A 19,494-nucleotide genomic window follows, 5' to 3' on the forward strand; every position below is an offset into this window, starting at 1 on the left:
ATGAAGCTCTTTAACCAGTTCAGGTGAGAACAGAGGTTTAACCTTCTCAACTCAGTATACAGAGAGGGATAATTACCACGTCCTCCTAAGGGAAGTGTACTATATACCTATGAAAAGGCATTTTCTGAAATGGCCAGTCCTCATGAGAAACAAAAAATAACCTTAACCCCTTAATAGGGATTGAGGATTACAACTTCAATGATTTTATAATGTTGACCCCCAAAATGCAGAGTGTGTGTGTGTGTGTGTGTGTGTGTGTGTTTGTGTGAGAGAGAAGAGGGGGGTGGAGAGAGAGAAAGAGAGATCTGGACAGCCTGAATAATTTATCCAACGTCACACAGGTTGTTAGAAGCAAGACATAATATCCTTTGTAATTTTTTAAATGTCTTACTTTACTAATTACAAAGAATTATTCAAAGCTCTAACCCCTTCTTTTAACTGTCAAAATATGTCTATGGGTCTTATAAGGCTGATGACTCACTCTAGGGAAAGGCCTCTTCTAACCTAGTCAGGACAAATGCTGAGCCATGGGTTATCTGACTCTTTAGGATTTTGGGGAAGTTTGAGCTGAGTCATGCTGTTCCAAGGATTCAGCTGGTTCGTGAGGGCTTAAACCTCAGATCTACAGCTGTCTGTTACTAATGACTATTGGTCGCTGCTCACTTTTGATTTGATTTGATTTGATTATTCTGATTAATTTTAATAGCATCTGTTAGAGCAGTGCAGGTTTCAGATCACAGGTGGGGACAGGTGCAATGAAGATGTCATTTCAGGCACTTCTCATTGTCATTCAGATAATACCTTAAGGTCCTAATTCTTTTATAACGAAGTGAATTTTTCTTAAAAAAATAAAGCTGAGAACATTCAATCTGTTATATTCATGTCCCAAATATAAACTCCTAGAATTTCAGGCCTAGGAGAAGATGGGCTGTTTTCCAAGCACATTTTCTTTGGGCCCTGAAAGCCTGTACTTAAAGTTTCTCAATCACTAGTTGTCACACTTGCTTTTAAAGACAAAGGTATCATTTCCCTTTCACTACACACACAATATTGTATGAGTTTGGGTCTCTGAGTAGTGAACACCCAACACAGGATTACATGCAAGGGATTTACTGGGGGAACATCTGTTAAGGAGAAAGGTGAGGGAGCAGGCATAGGTGAGAACTTCCAGGCTGGGATATAGGTATGTTACCTAAGAAAGGAAGGGGGTAGGAGGAGGCTTAGGTAGGAAAAGCTTCAGACTGCAGTGGAGTTCTGAGACTCTCAGGTGGGAAGTCAAGGCTGATGGGGGGAGGAATGGTCCAGCTCCAGCTCTTGTACTCAGGCTCAGTCATTGGCTAGGGGCAGCCTGGGGGTCAGCATGGCAAGGGCCAGAGTGCCAGGGCAGACCCAATAGTGTGACACCTGGAGGTTGACAGTCACTTATGCTCCCCCATCAAGGTTCTCTTGAGTGGTGCAGCTTCATGACCACCACAAATATTTAACGCTCTTCACTTCTAGAAACTTCTAGATCACGGTTTGATCCTGGTTTACTCTGACTCCTTCTTTGCTCTCCAAAACCACCCATACTGGTTTTCCATTCTTGATTCCAATTGCTACCAAATAAGTTAACATGGCTCTGGATCGTATCTTAGCTTGCTTTTCCCCATATTAAATAATCTTATTCCTTTCACTGCTATCCTTTGAATCTGCATAAGGTTTGCCAAGGCCCTTTGCCAAAACCCAGAACTGCAACCCATGTTCTATGTGAGCAGGGTGATCTTTGGGAGTTGATTGACAATACTGAAATTAGGAACACAGATTCTGGAGACAGATATCAGCTCAAGTCTCAGATTTGCCACATAAGGGTTAGGAGATCTTGGGGAAATACTTCAACTTTCTGGTCGTTTTCCTCACTTGGGAAAATGAGTTAAATAACACTCACACCTACCCGGTGGGATTAAATGCACAAATACACTAAGAGTCCATCGCCCATAGTAAGTGCTTCATAAACATCAGCATAAAATATTAGCATTATATTCAGTTTTGAGCTTTACTAATAAAAGGACTTGGGTTGCTGACTCATACCCAGTTTGTGATCCATTTGGCTGAGCCTTGAGGTACTTTTGTTCATTATTTATTCTCAGTATCTGCCAGTGTGATAATGAGGTCTCTATTTTTCCTTCCCAAATGTACCATACTATTTTTATTCTTGCTCGCTGACCCTCTGTCTCCTGCAGCTTTTCTGCAAAGTCTGTGCTTCTGGGAATCAGTTAAAGGTTTTTATTTCTGTTTCTGTTTTTGTTTTAGTGATGCTGTGAGGCAAGAGATAAGAAACTGCCTTTTATCATTGTTAAAATAGTCCATCTCTGAGTTTTGACAGCTAATGCCTTTTCTGGATTCATAGCACTTCCTGGGTTTTCAGGAAGCTTGGCATAGCCACAGAACTCTGATCCTTATTTCATGAATAGCAATATATTGAAAGGTTATTCTCCAAATCCAAACACGGTCCTTATTTTATCCTCTCCCATAATCAAGGGGAGGGTACAGCCCCACTCTCTAGAGCTACTAATAATAAGTATCACATCATCTCAATTTTCTATGAAATTTCATTTTCCGAAAGAGATTTCATGCTTATTATCTCATGTGTGAACCAACTTGAGACTAGGTTGGGTAAGAATAATTTATGCTTATTTGGGAAGAAACTGAAGTATAGAAAAGTGAATAATTGGCCCAAGTCAACCAAAAGGCCCGTGGCAGTGCCAAAAACAGACCTTGGTTCTCCAAATTTGCATTGGAGGCTCTTCAGTTTGGGCCAGACTGCTTCAAGGCAGGATAGAGCTACACTCTCAGAATAAGGGCAGAAGGGCTCTCCTCCTTCTACCATGCAGGGCTCTAGAACCACACCCCTCAATAGGTAGCTTGTCTTTGTCCTCCCAGTAGGGAATAAGTAGTCAGTCCCTGAAGCTTCTAGACAGGTCTCACAGCTGGTTCACTGGCTATGAAGTTTGGTATGAAACCAAACTTCTGGGCAGCAACATAAAATCTCAGACACTTAATAGGCTTCATTAATTCTGAATTACTATTTTAGGAATCTGAGCCCAAGCCCGCCTCTTAATTATACTGCTTTTAAGTAAAATCATTAATAAATCTATACTCCTAGGGACTAGTAGCCCATATGTGTTTGAATATGTTTGATCCATGTTTGGTTGCCTCAGGTGTAATTTACAAGCAATTCTTTGCAGAAAGCAGTCATTTTTCTAGATAATGTCTTTTTTTTTTTAAGATTTTATTTATTTGACAGACAGAGATCACAAGTAGGCAAAGAGGCAGGCAGAGAGAGAGGAGGAAGCAGGCTCCCTACTGAGCAGAGAGCCCCATGTGGGGCTCGATCCCAGGACCCTGAGATCATGACCTGAGCCAAAGGCAGAGGCTTTAACCCACTGAGCCACCCAGGTACCCCTCTAGATAATGTCTTAATGTGGGCTTGAATCAAAAAAGGGATTGAATCAAAGCAGGAACCTGAAATTTGAGCGCTGCCATTTGTAATAGAACATCTTGCTTCTCTCTTTATTCATTTTCTGCCTCATTATTGCTGCTTGTTTAGCATCCCTTTCTCCATTCTTTTAGGGGAAATACTCTTCCTCCATTCTCTGTGTTACTGGTAGGGCTGCCGATCATAAGATCTCTTTCACTTTCTTCAGAAGGCTGCAAATGTGACCAACTTAGCTTAGCCAGCTTCTCTTTCCAGGTCATGTGGTAAATACATGGCTGACGTTACAAGAAGTCACTAAATTGTTTTCCAAAATGGTCATACCATTGACATTCCTACCAGAAATGTATAAGCCAGAGCCAGCTGCGTAATTTGCTAGATCTGTTGCAAATTCAAATGTGTGGTTCACTGTTCAAAAGGCAGGAAATATAAGGCTCTTTTCTTCTGCAGTCTCTCTCTTGACTTGTCAGGGTGGTTTTTATTTGTTCATGTTATTAATGATTAGCATGAAGTTTACTGCTATTTCATCTTTATATTATGCAATGTCAAAGAAATATACATATATATTTTATATACATATATATGTGTGTGTGTGTATATACACATCATAACATAAAGAAAGTTTTCCATATATATATACGGAAATTTTATATATATATATATGTATATATATATATATATATTTCCATACACACATACACACACACACACACACACACACACACACACACACACATATATATAGGAAATTTTCTTTGTGTTATGATGTTTGGACACCTCAAATGCCTTTCTGGCTGGAGAGAGACTGCTCTGTCCTAGGCTAGCCGATTTAGACTCTTCCACTCTCCCAGGACCCATTAACCATAGACAGTCGCCCGGGCCAGGCACCTGCCATCTGACATGGGACCCATTTGAACCTGAACTTCCACAAAAACAAAAACAAAATACAAAACTCTGTTAAGTCTGATCTTATTATTCCTGATCTGGGTGCTTTCACTCATTTACACTCCAGTAAACATTTGTTTCAACCAAATGTGGCAAATGCTGAGACCCGCCTCAACTCCAGTAAGTACCCACTTGAAAAGTATGCCCCAGTCCCACATCCCTGGCCGGGGAGCTCACTGCTGGAGATGACATCACCTCAGATGATGTGGTCTCTACCCAAGACTCACCATTGGAGATGACTTCGGCCACTGCGTGAGAGATACTTCGCCCTGGATACTAAGATCACAAATGATGACCCGAATGATGACCCCAGACTGCCAAATTGGACACAAGGCATCTTTGCCTTCCTTCCTTTAATAGTAGGGATTCTGTTATGTTTCTGAGTTCACTGCTGGCTTAGCCCAGTATCCTGGTATATTCCTTGCTCTCTTCTCAGATATGCATCCTGCACTCCCATGCCTAACAAGGAATCTGGTAGAAGTTACTACTATCTGTGCCATTCTAAAAATTAATGGAGATTATCATTTTCGCCAGGAGGCACTTGTTTCATATTAGTCAACACTTTGACCCTCCTACTACCCACCTGCAGCTTCCCACCGCGATCTCCCACCTTGCATCTCAGACCACCACCAAACCACTGTTTCCTCTTGGTTACACACAGAACCAGTAGTCTTAATATACACTCTATGAACTTATCATTTCATACCCTTCGACAGCATAACTGCCAGACCTACCACCTTGACCTGAACATATTTCTAACAAACTTTGAACTCCTCCAAGATATTATTTAAAACCATCAAAATTTGGGATCTATTTTTCTTGGCTAATGTCGTATTGATGGGAAATGTAGTTATGGACCTGCCTGTGGAGACTCCTTGTACTTCTACTTCTGTTCCTCCTTTCTACTCTCATAATAAAATATTCTCTATGCTGTTTAGGGCAACTTAAGCCCTTAGTCCAAAAACCTCCATTACTATCACCCCAAACTTTCCTTAATATGATGTTAAAAATCAGAGGGCCAATTGCATTGTGTGTGTATATGTGTGTGTGTATATGTGTGTGTGTATTTTCCCCCTGTACATTATCACACTCTGACATCTTAAAAATCTTTTCCAACTGGGGAGTACATGCCCTCCTGGGCTAGCCAGTTCTTAAAGATAGCAATGAATTCAGCCTGAGCATGCTGTTGATACACGAGCTGTCCAATCCAGAGCCATACCTCCTCCCCCTGGCCCATCGCACCCCAGTAGGCTATATTCCTTTGACTTTATCTTCACATGTTTTCAGGTAACTAGGGACCACCCCGGTAGTCCAAAGCCTCCAGAAATGATTCAGATTAGTCTATCCTACGTTGTTCTCTTACCCTGTCTTGACTTCTTCAAGGAAACACCAATAAAGACCCTGGTCTAAGTGCACCCCTCCTGGCCCCACCCCCCACTGGCACATGTAACCACCCCCACTCTTGTTTTCCGCCTCTTGACCACTCTGGCATCTCAGATTTCACCTTGTGCGCCTCCTGTCTCTAGGACCTGTAAGTGTAATTACCTTTGTTTTGTCTTGAGCTACTCCTCGTCTCCTCTTGTGTCTGTACCTGACTGATGGTCTCATGAAAGAATCCCAAACAGCCAATTTTAGGTACAAATCCAAGAGCTTCTAGCTTGTATGTGGAATCACTGAAATTACACAGTTTGGAGTTCATAGAGCATATATTTAATTAGCTCTTAGGAAAGCAGTAGAAACACTGCACAAAACTAAGTCAACTCTATTTCTCTTCTCGACACATGCTTTTTGTAGCAAGGCTACCTTAGGCTTAGTGATGACTGAGAAAGAGCTGACAGGAGCAGGAACTCTAGCTGTCTTTTTTGTTCCTTTTAGGTCCTAGGTCTTCATTTCCAGTGTAAGTAGTTGGCTAACACAGAGGGTAACACAAGTGAAAAAGCGTTCTTTGGTGTTTCATGTTTCTTAGAATGCTACTGCCCCTTTCTTCATTCAAAGGAAGTTCTGGTTCAAATGGCAAGTATGGCCTCTTGAGTAGGATTGCCCATGTTAGCAAATAAAAACCCGAGATAAACGATTAAATCTAGGTCTCAGAGAAACCACAAATCATTTCTATAGTACAAGTACATCCCAAATCCTGCATGGGACACACTGTATTTTACCTGGCAACTCTGTGTCTTAGGGCTATCAGTGCCCCCGATTTCTCAGTCAGACATGCAACATAACTAGTTTTTTAAAACTGTGTAAAATACATGGAACCATTAAGCATTTTTAAGTGTCCATTCAGTGGCATTGAGTACACTTACACTGTTGCGCAACTGTTACCCACAGAACTCTTTTCATCTTGCAAAATGGAAACTCTATAGCATTAAACACAAACTCTTCATTTCCCCCTTGTCCCAGCCCCTTGGCAACCACCATTCTACTCTCTGTCTTTATGAATTTAGCTGCATTAAGTACTTCAGATGAGTGGGATCATGTAGTATTTTTTTTTTACAGCATTTTAAAGCCCTTTTGCAACTCATTATGTCACTTAGCATAATGTCTTCAAGGTTCATCCATGTTGTACCATGTGTCAGAATTTCCTTTTTTAAGGCTGACTAATATTCCATTGTACACACATGCCACATTTTGTTCACCCAGTCATCCACTGATTGATACTTGCATTTCTTCTACATTTTAGGTATTGTAAATAATGCCTCCATGGATATGGGTGTACAAAGTCTCTGCTTTCATTTCTTTTGGGATACATACCCATAGATGGGATTGTTAGATCATACGATAATCCTATTTTAATTTTCTGAGGAACAACATGATTAGTTTTTATTTGCTTCGATTCTTGTTGAATGCCCATGCATTGCATTCACCAGAATTCTGTGCTCATGGGACACTGCAAACACCATGTCTAAACGAGGCAGGAAGGAACACACAGGCATATAATGAACATCTCCTCTGCTCACATGCATTTTCCATTGTTTCATTGGACTTCACTTAGAAAACACTAACTCAAAGGTAAAATTGTCAGGCTCTTGGATTTTAGCCATTGTATGATTGTGAAATGGTATCTCATTGTAGTTTTAATTTGAATTTTCATGATGATTAATGAGGTTGACAATCTTTTTTTCTGTACTTGTCAGCTTTTTATACCTCTTCTTTTTAGTCCTGTCTTTATAGAGTTATATATGTTTCCCATCCCCCCTCCCCATTGGTTTATCTTGTTAGTGTTGAGTTGTAAGAGTTCCTTATGTATTATGAGTATCAGTCACTTGTGATCCATATCTGTGTATGTGATATTAGATTCTAGATGCATAGATGCTACGTGTGTATCTATGTAGTTATCTATACTATATATATATTGATATACATACATACTATACATAAATATATACACATTATGGATGTTTTTTCCTCCCAGTGTCTGACTTGTCTTTTCATTTCCTTAATGACATCTTTAAAGAAGGAGAATGTTTTTAATTTTGGTGAAGTCCAAATTATCAGTGTTTGTCTTTTATCATTTATACTGTTTGTGTCTTACCTAAGAATCTTTGCCTAATCCCAAATCACAGAGATTTCTTCCCTCCTCCTTCTCTTGTAATGTCTTCCACCCCCGCCACCTTCTCTTCATCTTCTTTAGCTGTTACATTTTAAATCTGTGATCCATTTCGAGCTTATTTTTTTGTGTGGTGGGAGATAAGAATCAAGATTATTTTTTTTGTTTGTTTTTGAATATGGACACTCTCTTGTTTCAACTCCGTATGCTGAAAAGACTATCCTTCCCACTGAACTCTTTGGTGAGAATTAGTAACTGTGTATATGTGAGTCTATTGCTAGGTTCTCTGTTTTGTTGTGTTGTTCTATATATCTTTTCTTACACCATACTCTATTCTTTTGGCTATGTTAGATCCTTTGTGTTGTCAAATAGATTTTATAATCAGCTTGTTAATATCTATGTAAAAGAAGGTTGCGGCTGTTGGGAGGGACAGCTGCCTGTCTCAGTCAGAAGAGAATCTGATTTTTGATCTCGGGGTCATGAGTTCAAGACCCAAGTTGGGTGTAAATAAAAAGCTTTTAAGTCCCTCTCCACCAAGGATGTTGGTATTTTGATTGGGAATGCATTGAGTCTATAGATTGGGACTATACAATTGGGAGAGAAATGACATCTTAAAAAACATTGAATCTTTCAATCTATCAATATTGTATATATCTCCATTTATTTAGGTTTTCTTTAATTTCATCAATGATTTGTATTTTTTTAAAGATTTTTATTTATTTATTTGACAGAGAGAGATCACAAGTAGACAGAGAGGCAGGCAGAGAGAGAGAGAGGGAAGCAGGATCCCTGCTGAGCAGAGAGCCCGATGTGGGACTCGATCCCAGGACCCTGAGATCATGACCCGAGCCGAAGGCAGCGGCTTAACCCACTGAGCCACCCAGGCGCCCGATTTGTATTTTTTTTTAGTGTATTTTGTATATTTTGTTAAAATTTATGCCTAAGTATTTCGGGTTGTCTGAAGTCATTGTAAATGCTATTTTTGTACAATTTTAATTTCTAGCTCTTCATTACTAGCATATAGAAATGCAATTGGCTTTTGTATTTTGAGCTTATATTCTCTGATTTTGCTAAACTCCCTTATTCTAGTAGCTTTTTAAAGATTCTTATATTCTGTGTACCAATCATTTCATATGCAAATACATTTTTTCCCCTTTATGATATGTATACCTTTTTTTTTCTTGCCTTGTAACACTGGGACTCCCATTACTTTTAGTTAATTGAAAATATTTTATTTCTCCCCTATCTCTGAAGGTTCCCTTCTCTGGACATAACATTCTGGATTGATAAAGTTTCCCTTTCAGCACTTTGGAGATTTTGTATCTTTGACTTCGGCCCTATATTGTTTCTCATCAGAAACAATGTACGTTTGTGATATCTTCTTTCTCTTGCTGCTTTCAAGACATTTTCTTTATCTTTGGTTCTCAGCAGTGTGACTACAATGTACCTGGGTAGTTTTATTTGAATTTATTTTATTTGATGTTCAGTGAACTTTTTGGATCTGTGAGCTTTAATCAAATTTTGGAAAACTTTGGTCATTATATCTTTAAATATTTTTATGACTCTTTCTAATTCTCTTCTACTTTTGGGTCTTCTATTATATATATATATCTTAATCTGCTTGGTATGTCCCCCCACAGGATCCTTGGTTTATCTTATCAGGATTTGACTGAAAAGAATAACTCATATAACATGTCCAAGGAAAATTAGGTTCAAATAAATAAGATCGTCTTTAGAGAAATTACAAAAGATGGTCCTGTACATGATTGTATGTATGTGTGTGTGTGTGTGTGTATATAAGAGGGGAGATGATGGGGTTTACATATCACCCCATGATGGTACAATGGTTAGGACTATTAGCTCTGCAGACAGACACATTGGTTTCAAATTCTGGTTTTGCAACTGAATTACTGTGTGACCTTGAGCAAGTTACTTAGCCTCTTGAAGCCTCAGTTTCTTCATCTATGAAATGGGAACAATATTAGCATAGGTGTAACTCAGAGGGAGATATTGTGGGTTCGTTTCCAGACCACTACAATAAAGCTAATATTGCAACAAGTATAATATTGCAATCAGTCAAGTAAATTCCTTGGTTTTGCAGTGCATATAAAAATTATGTTTACACTATGCTATAGACTATTTAAGTGTGTAATAGCATTATGTCTAAAAAAATGTGCATACTTTAATTAAAAATACTTTATTGCTGGGGCTGCCTGGGTGGCTCAGTGGGTTAAGCCTCTGCCTTCAGCTCAGGTCCTGATCTCGGGGTTCTGGGATCAAGTCCCACATCAGGCTCTCTGCTAGGCAGGGAGCCTGCCTCCTCCTCTCTCTCTCTCTCTCTCTCTACTTGTGATCTCTCTCTCTGTCAAATAAATAAAATCTTTAAAAAAATACTTTATTGCTAAAAAATGCTAACCATTATCTTTCAGTGAGTCGTAATCAATGATTATAGATTACCAGAACATATATAATAATGAAGTTTGAAATATTGCAAGAATTACCAAAAAGTGACACAGACACAAAATGAGCAAATCTGTTGGAAAAATGATACTCACATACTTAACTTGATGCAGGATTGCCACAAATCTTCAGTTTATAAAAATTGCAGTATATATAAAGTGTGGTATTCATGCACCTAATTTATGGAGCTATAAGAAGGAAAAATGGTATTTTGTTGTTTGAATTAGCATTTTTTAAAATTAGTGAGACTGAGCATCTTTGAATGTAATTATAAGTCACATTTTTCCCCATGAATTGTCTGCTGATATTGTTGTGCATTTACATATATTCATTGAATTAATATTCACTGGGTTATGAGTTTTTTATTACCTTAGTATGAAGTTAAAATATGAAGATGTATTATTGCAACTATATCTTACTCATTTACTATTTTGTTGATTATATGTGTTATAAATTCTTATTCCTAGTTCAATTTTTACAAACTTTATTAATTTCTTCTTAAGAAATGTATAATTATTATGAAATAAAATCTGACAATATTTCTCTTTATAGCTGTTGGACTGAGGGACTCCATTCCCAGCTGGCAATTGGCCAGAGGCCACCCTCAGTCCCTTGCCACATGGGCCTCTCCAACATGGCGGCTTAGTTCATCAAAGCATGCGAGCTAAGAAGGTAACAGACTCTGCTAATAAGACAGAAGTCACAGTATTATGTAATCTACTCAGCGAAGTAGCATCCTGTCATCTTTGTCATCTTCTGTCAGCAGGCCGTTGGGTCCAGCCCACCCTCAAGAGGAGGGGATTCCAAAAGGGAATGATTACCAGGAGACAGGGGTACTCCTCTTTTTCCTTTGCCTGCACATCCAACCCATCAGCAAATCCTACTGGCTCTGCCTTCCACATATTCAGAAACAACCACTTTCTCCCTACCTTCACTGCAATCACTCTGGTCTGAGCCATTGCTCTCTTTCAGCTGGAGTAATGCAATAACCTTCTAATAGGTATCCCTGCTCCTGACTTTGCCTTCATGGACTCTATTTCCAAAACAAAAACTAGAGAGATTCCATTTAAAATTAGATCATGCCACTTCCCATCTGACTTGAAAAAGCCAAGGTTCTTATAATGGCCATCAACCTTCTATCCCTGGCTACCTCTCTGGCCTTATTTCCTATTATTCTCCCCTGCACTCACTGCACATCAGCCACTCCTTGCTATTTCCGAAACAAATATGCTCCCATTTTAGGACTTTGTATTAAATGCTACCTCTGCCTAAAATGTTCCCCTTCCAATGGTAGCACCTTCCTACCTTATTTAAGGCTTTACCCAAATGTTATCTTTGTAGTGTTGCCTTCCCTCAACATCCTATTTGAAATTGCAAACTCCTATTCCCTATTCCCATTGCTTGCTTTGTTTTTCTGCATAACACATATTCCTACTAATATGCTTCCTGTCTTAATCTGCACTAGAATGTAGCCTCCATGAAAACCAAGATTCTTCTACTTTTTTTTTTAAGATTTATTTATTTTAGAAAGAGAGAGCCCATATGTACAACAAGTGAGGGAGGGGCAGAGGGAAAGGGAAAGGGAAAGAATGTCAAGCAGACTCCATGCCCAGTGTAGAGCCCATGCAGGGCTCAATCCCATGACCCTGAGACCATGACCTAAGCCAAAACCAAGAGTTGGGTGCTCAACTGACTGAGCCACCCAGGCACCCTGAGAACCGAGATTCTTGTCTGGTTTACTGCTATATCTACAGCAACTTGAACATGGTAATGGATTAATACATATGTGTTTAGTAAGTGAATGTATTTACATATTTAATCCACCTGAAATTAATTTTTATGAATGTTGGAGAGAAGAATGTACCTTAATCATTCCCCCCCAAACAGGGCCAATTATTCCAACATCTTGTATTTAATAATCTATCCCACACACCACCACTTCCCCCTGAACTGAAATAGTCTAAATAGAGCGTAATGTTCCATAGAACATTATCTATTTCTCTACCAGTTTTTTAATATTCTAGCTTTATGGCATCCTTTACTGAGGCTTGGCCACATGAACACTGGAGCTGGATAATGAGTCTGTATTCTCAGAAAGAATTTGTAGATTTTCACTCTAGTTCTCTGATATTTCATATGACTCAGTCCCCCTTTGGATTTCTGGATTTTTCTGTTTCATGCTAAATGAATAATGAATCAAAACACTGGTGATGATGGTGATGGTGATGATAAAGAAGAACCCACGAATCCACCAGCCATGACATCTTTTGGATTAGAGAAGTGATTGAGGAACAATGACAAATCAGATAAAATTGACAGTAGTAGGCCATTTTGTACAGCCCAAACTTTCACCAGCTAGCGCATGATCTCCAGCTCCTCTCAAAGTCTTCCTCTGAGACTCCTCAGAGTGTCTCACATGTGCCTACAAACAAGCCCTCTCAGCTCCCACCCACTGTCTAAAGCTACAATTGTCAGTAAGGATCTGATACTGTAGAGGTCACATCTTAGATCTGTCAACCCTGGAACTTCCCCCGAGAAACAATTTCCTGTTTAAGAGTAGACTTGAAGGTTTGGAATATTTTCCATGGTAATTGTAGAAATTAAGTGAGCTTAGCTTGGTTCACTCAAATTGTCTCAATCATGTTACATCTTTTAACAGCTAAACCTCTATACAAATAAGGGAAGAAACTGAGTCATGACTGGCTGCCCCAGCAAGATTACATTTTGCCTCACAGGCAAGGGAACCATTGATCTTTGCTACTAGATGTGCCCAAGTTCCCTGGGGTGATATAGGTAGTAACAGCAGGGAGTGATCCGAGTTTTCTAGAACCTTGTAGAGAACCAAAAAAGAATAAGATGCCAGTGTCATACCACTATCTACTCAGACACTGAGTAAGGGAGCCAACACTGTACTAGCATTTTGCTTTTATTTTCGACCCTGCCCACTTATAGAAGAATTTGTAGTTTCAAGTGAGCATACCCCCTTAGGGACCCAACAAATTTTAAAAATAAGAAACTCTGAGAATGAGGTTATCATCACCGGATACAAATTTGGTCCCAACAAAAACAAAGCCAGAAACATTTCCAGCAGTCATTAAGAAGGTCTTCAGAACCATGACTGACATCAATCTGTAGCCAAACAAAAGTCAGAATTCTTCTGAGTCTAAAAGACAGACATGCCAAAATAAATACACGAACTTAATCATTTGGCAACAAGGCATTCTAATAAGAAAACAAAATCAAAGGAGAGACCTCAAATGTTGATTACAAAATGCATCACTTTCCCAACAATGACAAAGCTATGTCATCAGATAACTCAGTCCAGTGAACTTTTAATATTATTGTGACAACAGCAGAGCCTCTGGGAAAGCTGAATTGAAAAGAAACAGATTTTTTTTTTTCATTTTCTATGTCAGGACATTTGAATGAAAACTGGTTAGGTTTATTTACATTATTTCAGTGACATCTAGAAACAGCAGCGGAGACTATGAGTGGGAATGACACATCCCTCTTACCAGCTCTGAGAACGCATGTGGAGAGGCTGCATTTAGATGAAGAGAAAAGGGTAAAATTTAAGTTAAATGAATAAGAAAAATGCCTCAATGACCTCACCCATTGGAGCATCCTCTAGCTTTTGCTTTACAGATTGTCATACCCTGGAGTTTTGAGTGACTCGGGTAAACTCAAACACAGCAAGCCAAGGTGCTTAGGCCTGGATTTTGTAAGCTGTAGAGAGGGACACTGTAAGAAGTGGCTCTTGTGCTGCAAACACCCTCACGTTATTTCTGAAGAGCGCATTGGTGGGCTCACGTTACCTTCCTTTTGAGCACTACAGGGTCAGGCCTCCCTATTCTGACGTGCTGCTGATCATGTGAGAAAATATGCTTGGACTGGGGAGTCCCAACTTCCAAGTGCCTTGCTCATCCTCCATGTCTGACTTTTGGTTCTTTCTTGCTTTACAGGATCTTTACAGATAGTATGGGGAGATGCCAGAACTGAGCTATCCCATTGCCACTGAATTCCTAGCCTTCTCTGTGCCTTTGCGAAGACTTCTATTTAACAACTAGAGGAAATGCCCTGTCCTCAGCCATATGCCCAAACTAGGAGGCTTATCTGCCCTGATTCCCCATCTCATCTGGCTGCTATGGTGTCAGTACGAGTCTATGCAATGTCTCCCCGCTAGTCTTGGCTTACTGAAATCTTGGATGGTCATCGTGGAAGGCTCTACTTTTTCCAGGAAGCCGTCTTTGCTTAATCTAATAGAAACCGATCTGCCTCATTTACAATTGTTTCTCCCTCAAGGCTAGAGTAACATCTTCAGAGAACCATGACTCTGAAAAGGCTTTGGTATTCTTCCATTATTCAAAATGCAAACAATACTAAAATATAAAATATGTGTACAAAGGTCTAACCAGTTCTACCCACCCCCTCCATAATTGCCAGACAGGAATTTTTTTTTGGTGGGGGGAGGGGAGGGACGGAGGGAGGGAGAGAGAGAAAGAATCTTAAGCAGACTCCATGCCCAGCACAGAGCCTGATGTGGGGCTCAGTCTCACGACCCTAGAGATCACAACCTGAGCTGAAATCAAGAGTCAGACCCTTAACCGACTGAGTCACCCAGGTGGCCCAACAGGTGATTTTTAAAACATGTATAAAATTATTTCAAAAATTATTTTGGTCCCCCTGATTTGGTAGTATTCAAGGTGATGCTAAGGCTTTCTGTCTATTGGATTATTCACCTGCTTCCTTCACTAGAAGAAATGCATTATGAGACTGGGGACTTTGGTTGATTAATCACTATCTCTGAAGCCTAGAATATAGCATCCACATACAATAGGTGTTCAATTTGTTCAACTAATGAATAAAAGGGAAATTTTCTGGCTGTCTTCAAATATATCAAGACCTTCATGTGGGGGATATGTAGGTGGGGATACCAGTTTAGGTTTTCTCCTGTGCTTCTTAAGACAAGGACCTATGTGGGTGCCTGGGTGGCTCAGTGGGTTAAGCCTCTGCCTTCAGCTCAGGTCATGATCCCAGTGTTCTGGGATCGAGCCCCGCATCGGGCTCCATGCTCAGTGGAGAGCCTGCTTCCCCCACTCTCTCTCTGTCTGCCTCTCTGCCTACTTGTGATCTCTGCCTGTCAAATAAATAAATAAAATCTTAAAAAAAAAAAAAGACAAGGACCTATGCATTGGAGCTACTGGGACTGAACATAAGAATTCTGTGACATTTAGAGTTGGTCAGCATTACCGTTTTATGGCCTTGTGAAGTAATAAACTCCCCATCTGTAGAAGTACTCAGAGGAACATCTGTAAGTGAATTCCTTTTTCTAGAGAGGAGTTGGAAGAGATGCCTGTGATACACAGAATGATGATGCCCCCAATGATGTCTACATCCTAATCTCTAGAACCTTTGAGTGTTATCTTACATGGTAGAAGGCATTTTATACATGTGATGCACCTTAACATGGGGAGATTATTCTGGACTATGGGCGGGGGGAAGAATCTAATTATGTGTCCTTAAAATCAGACATTTCCTGGCTGATGTTGCAGTCAAAGGATAATGTGAAGAACAGAGAGGTGCAATATTGCTGGCTATGAAGAAAGAGGAAGGGGGCCACAAACCAAGGAATATGGTTAGCCTTTAAAAGGTAGAAAAGGCAAGAAAAGAGGCCCCTGCCCCACACACAGCCTCCAAAAAGGAACACAGCCCTGTTAGCACTATTTTTATGACTTGTGTTGAGTTTTTGACTTCTGTTGGAACTCTAATGTACAGAACTGTAAAATAATAAATTTGTGTTTTAATCCATCAAGTTTGTTGGAAAACGAATACAACCACCTGTAAGGTTGTTTTCCAGATCTAAGGTTCTATAATGCTGAGTTGTTGGGAGGAAGGCCTGGATTAGAGCCAGGAAAACAACTACAAAGTTGAGGGTTTTTAAGCATGGAGGTTGTTTATTGAGTAGATTGTGAAATCCCTATCTCTCACAAGTTTAAAGATCAGAATGGGTGAATGTGATCGGTCTAGAGCTCAGTCTAAAGTTCCATTACCCAAGAGTTCTGCGGATAAGCTAGATGAAGTCTCACTTCCTGGAGTCTATAAAGGGTCTCAGAAGTGAGAAGGTAGGGTTTCTCTAAGAATGGAGCAAACTGCATTCATTCATTCATTCAAATAGCCTTTAAGTGCATTTCCCTTCGGAATGCTTTGGGTTTTAGGTGAAAATGTCCAAAATGAAGCAATTTAAAAATTTCTATTTCCTATTTGGAATGTATATAAAATTTCACATATAACACAGCCATTGATACTATGTTCAAATGAGCCTGCCATTTGATTTTGAGTGTTTGAGCAAGGCTGCTTATTTCCATAAAAAGGTCTGTTATAATAGGAATGATTTTGATTATTTCTTAAATTTAAGAAAACTCCCTTTTGCCTCAGGGGAGCACAAGCCTTTGAGCCCGCAAATCAGTTTTCACACAACGAGAACCCTCTCCAGGAACCTGTTTTGACTTGCCAACTAAGGTTCCTTAGAGAGAGGGAGAGAAGAGCTGCAGATTTGACCTAAAACTCCCTCCGGTCTGTGCTTTCATGTGTCACTGGCCTCTGGCTTCAAGGAAGTCAGCACGTGTGCCTTAAGAAGTACCTAGACGTTGCTGCTCTTTTTGGGGGGGGGGGGCATCATACTTGTTTTGGAAAGTAAAATGTTAATTGATATGGACTGCGGATAATTCCAGGAGCTATTCAGCCATATGTGATGTGAGGGATTTCTCTGAAACTGATAAGTGGCATTTTGACCACAGAGTCACTATCTCAAGTCAGCCTCCCTTCCCCATGTGGCACAGTTAGATTCTTGTGTCTGTTTGAAGGGAGGTGGAGAAGGAGTGGGTATAGGGGGCAGCTAGTGTTATAATCGCCTCCTTTACACCCTCAGAATGTCTCATCTGTCCTCGTGCACCAACCAGTTTAGTGGTATAGAATCTAGTTTTGCATCAGCGATGATGAGGCTACTATCACCTAGGAGCTAGCTGCTGCAGCTGGGCTTGAAAATCTGTTAGCCTGGAGACATCATTATGATGGGCTGGATGTGGCCTTCAAATGACCAGTTACACTACCTAGAATTCCTAGACCTCGGACATTAACCCCATTTCATCCAGAGGACACCGAAGAGGAGAGAACTGTAGAGTCTTATTATATGTCATATTCTGACTGCTAGTCCTATTTTTTGACTCTTAGTCCAGTGCGCTTCATGGTTCAGAGCACTGTGACCCAAACTGGTTTCCAATACAGCTGAGGCTAAACGTATCATAAAGAGATCTAGCATCTTGGTTAAGAGAACAGCCTCTGGAGTCCAGGATAACTGGGTGTGAATCCTGCCACTTACTGGCAATGTGACCTTGGGTAAATTGCTAACCACGAATTTACCCAGCAAGTCAGAATTTGGCCTAATCCCTGCTGAGGAGATTCCAACAAGGGCTTGGGTAATTTTTATTCAACTAGCACATCCGATGGGAGCAGGGAAGGGTGGGTGGACATGGTTCAGAGGAGTCAGAAATTGACTTGAGACCCAGAAAATCAAGACGCGTGACATTTCTTGCTCACCAGAGTTCGCCGGCCACCATTCTTACCGACTACACCAGAAAACCTTAAGAATTCTCATACTCCGCCATCCCCAAGGTTATTGGCCCCGTCTGAGTCTGACCATCAAACATTCCCCCTTCTTGAGCCGGCTTAAGTTTTCAGGACTTGCGCCGTCCTATTGTCTCCTGCCAGCTTTCCAGTCCGAAGGCTGGGATCTCCCACGTTGCTAGGGCCACAGGAGCCCACGGTGGCCGGACTACCGTGACTCCGCGGGCTGCAGAGACCGAAGGCACGGGGACCGCGCCGTCCCCGAACTTCACACCAGGCGAGGCTCTGGAGAAGTCCTACGCTAGGTCGGGTCCGCCGGTGGCCGGGTGAAAAAGGAGGGGTCCAAGGGACAGAAACCTGACGCTTCCGTCCCCTCCCCACGGTGGGCAAGCCTCTATCCTGGGATGGACTGTGTGCACACACAGCGCACTGCCCATGTTTGGGAGCAAGGCGCCACGACGCCAATGACAGTCGGGGACCGCAAAGCGGGCGACGGCGGCCGAGGAGGCCCAAGTCCCAGGCTTTGGCAGATCGGGGTCCGCACTGACGGCTGTGCGCGTGCGCGCCTCCGTGTAGTCAAGGTTCAAAATCTGCGGAGCTGCCGGTGCGTCGGCGGCGTGCGTGGGCGCGGTCCCGAGCACGGCTGGGGCGGGGAATGGGGGAAAGGGGGCGCGCGCTGGGCGCGGTCCCGGAGTCTGCGGGCGGTGTGAAGCCAGGCTGCGGGGGCCGGGTAGCCCGCGACGGCCCTCGGCGAGCGGCTCTCCAGCTCTGTATCCGAGCTAGCGCACCGGGGCCAACTGCGAGCGCTCCGCAGACAAACGCGGACGCGCGAGGTAGTGGCTGGGCGCTTTGCGGACAGAGCGGAGTTGGCCGGACCGCTTCAAGCCCTGTGACTGGCTAGCGACTTGACCATTGGGCACGCGCTTCAGCTGTAAACGGGACCTGGTGACAGCACTCCCTTCAAGGCGGGCGTGGCGAGGGCTGGATGAAGAGCGAGAAGCCAAGGGATGTCTTTCTACGTCACCTGCAACTGGGAAAAGCAACCCCTGCATTCTTGTGGCAGCTCGAGTTGTTGGCGCTTTATCTCCCTCTTTGGAGGGTCAGCTTCTGGGAGGCTGTGTTGGGGACAGCTTTCCCAGATTTGGGAAGTTTACCAGTCACTTACCAGATTTGCTCTGTTCTTTTAACCTACACATTTAAAAAACGTTTCTTCTTAAGGCTGTATATTCCTTATAATGTATTATTTTCACTAATTACTGTGCTAGTGGGAAGGAAGGTAATCAAAGGTGTATATATATGAGAAGACTCTTCAGGGAAGTGTTAAAAATTGCCGGGCAGAAGGCAACTCACCAGATAGCCAGCATTGTTGCATGAAGAACCATGGGAGCAGACATTAGACTCTTTTAGGGATCATGGTTGGATTTTCAGGCATTTCCTGTTAAATCAT

The 19,494-nt window shown here is 41.5% G+C and overlaps 1 protein-coding gene across 2 annotated transcripts in view; it reads left to right on the forward strand.

Moving 5' to 3' along the window:
* The window catches only part of LOC111159922 (ring finger protein 6), a 31,590-nt gene extending 16,753 nt beyond the window's left edge, over positions 1–14,837 (forward strand). The window contains exons 6-7 of one of the 2 annotated variants that reach the window (XR_002641444.1): positions 10,977–11,096; positions 14,387–14,837. Coding sequence is in view for 1 of the 2 variants with exons in the window: in XM_022522605.1 (XP_022378313.1) it covers positions 10,977–10,988 (12 nt within the window). In the remaining variant the exon portion in view is untranslated. Of the gene's footprint in view, positions 1–10,976; positions 11,887–14,386 lie in introns of those variants that run through there. The other variant, XM_022522605.1, reaches the window with a different exon arrangement.
* The last annotated feature ends 4,657 nt before the right edge of the window (positions 14,838–19,494 follow it).

Source organism: Enhydra lutris, unplaced genomic scaffold, assembly GCF_002288905.1.
Source record: "Enhydra lutris kenyoni isolate GAN:26980312 unplaced genomic scaffold, ASM228890v2 scaffoldscaffold71, whole genome shotgun sequence".
Classification (NCBI taxonomy): domain Eukaryota; kingdom Metazoa; phylum Chordata; class Mammalia; order Carnivora; family Mustelidae; genus Enhydra; species Enhydra lutris.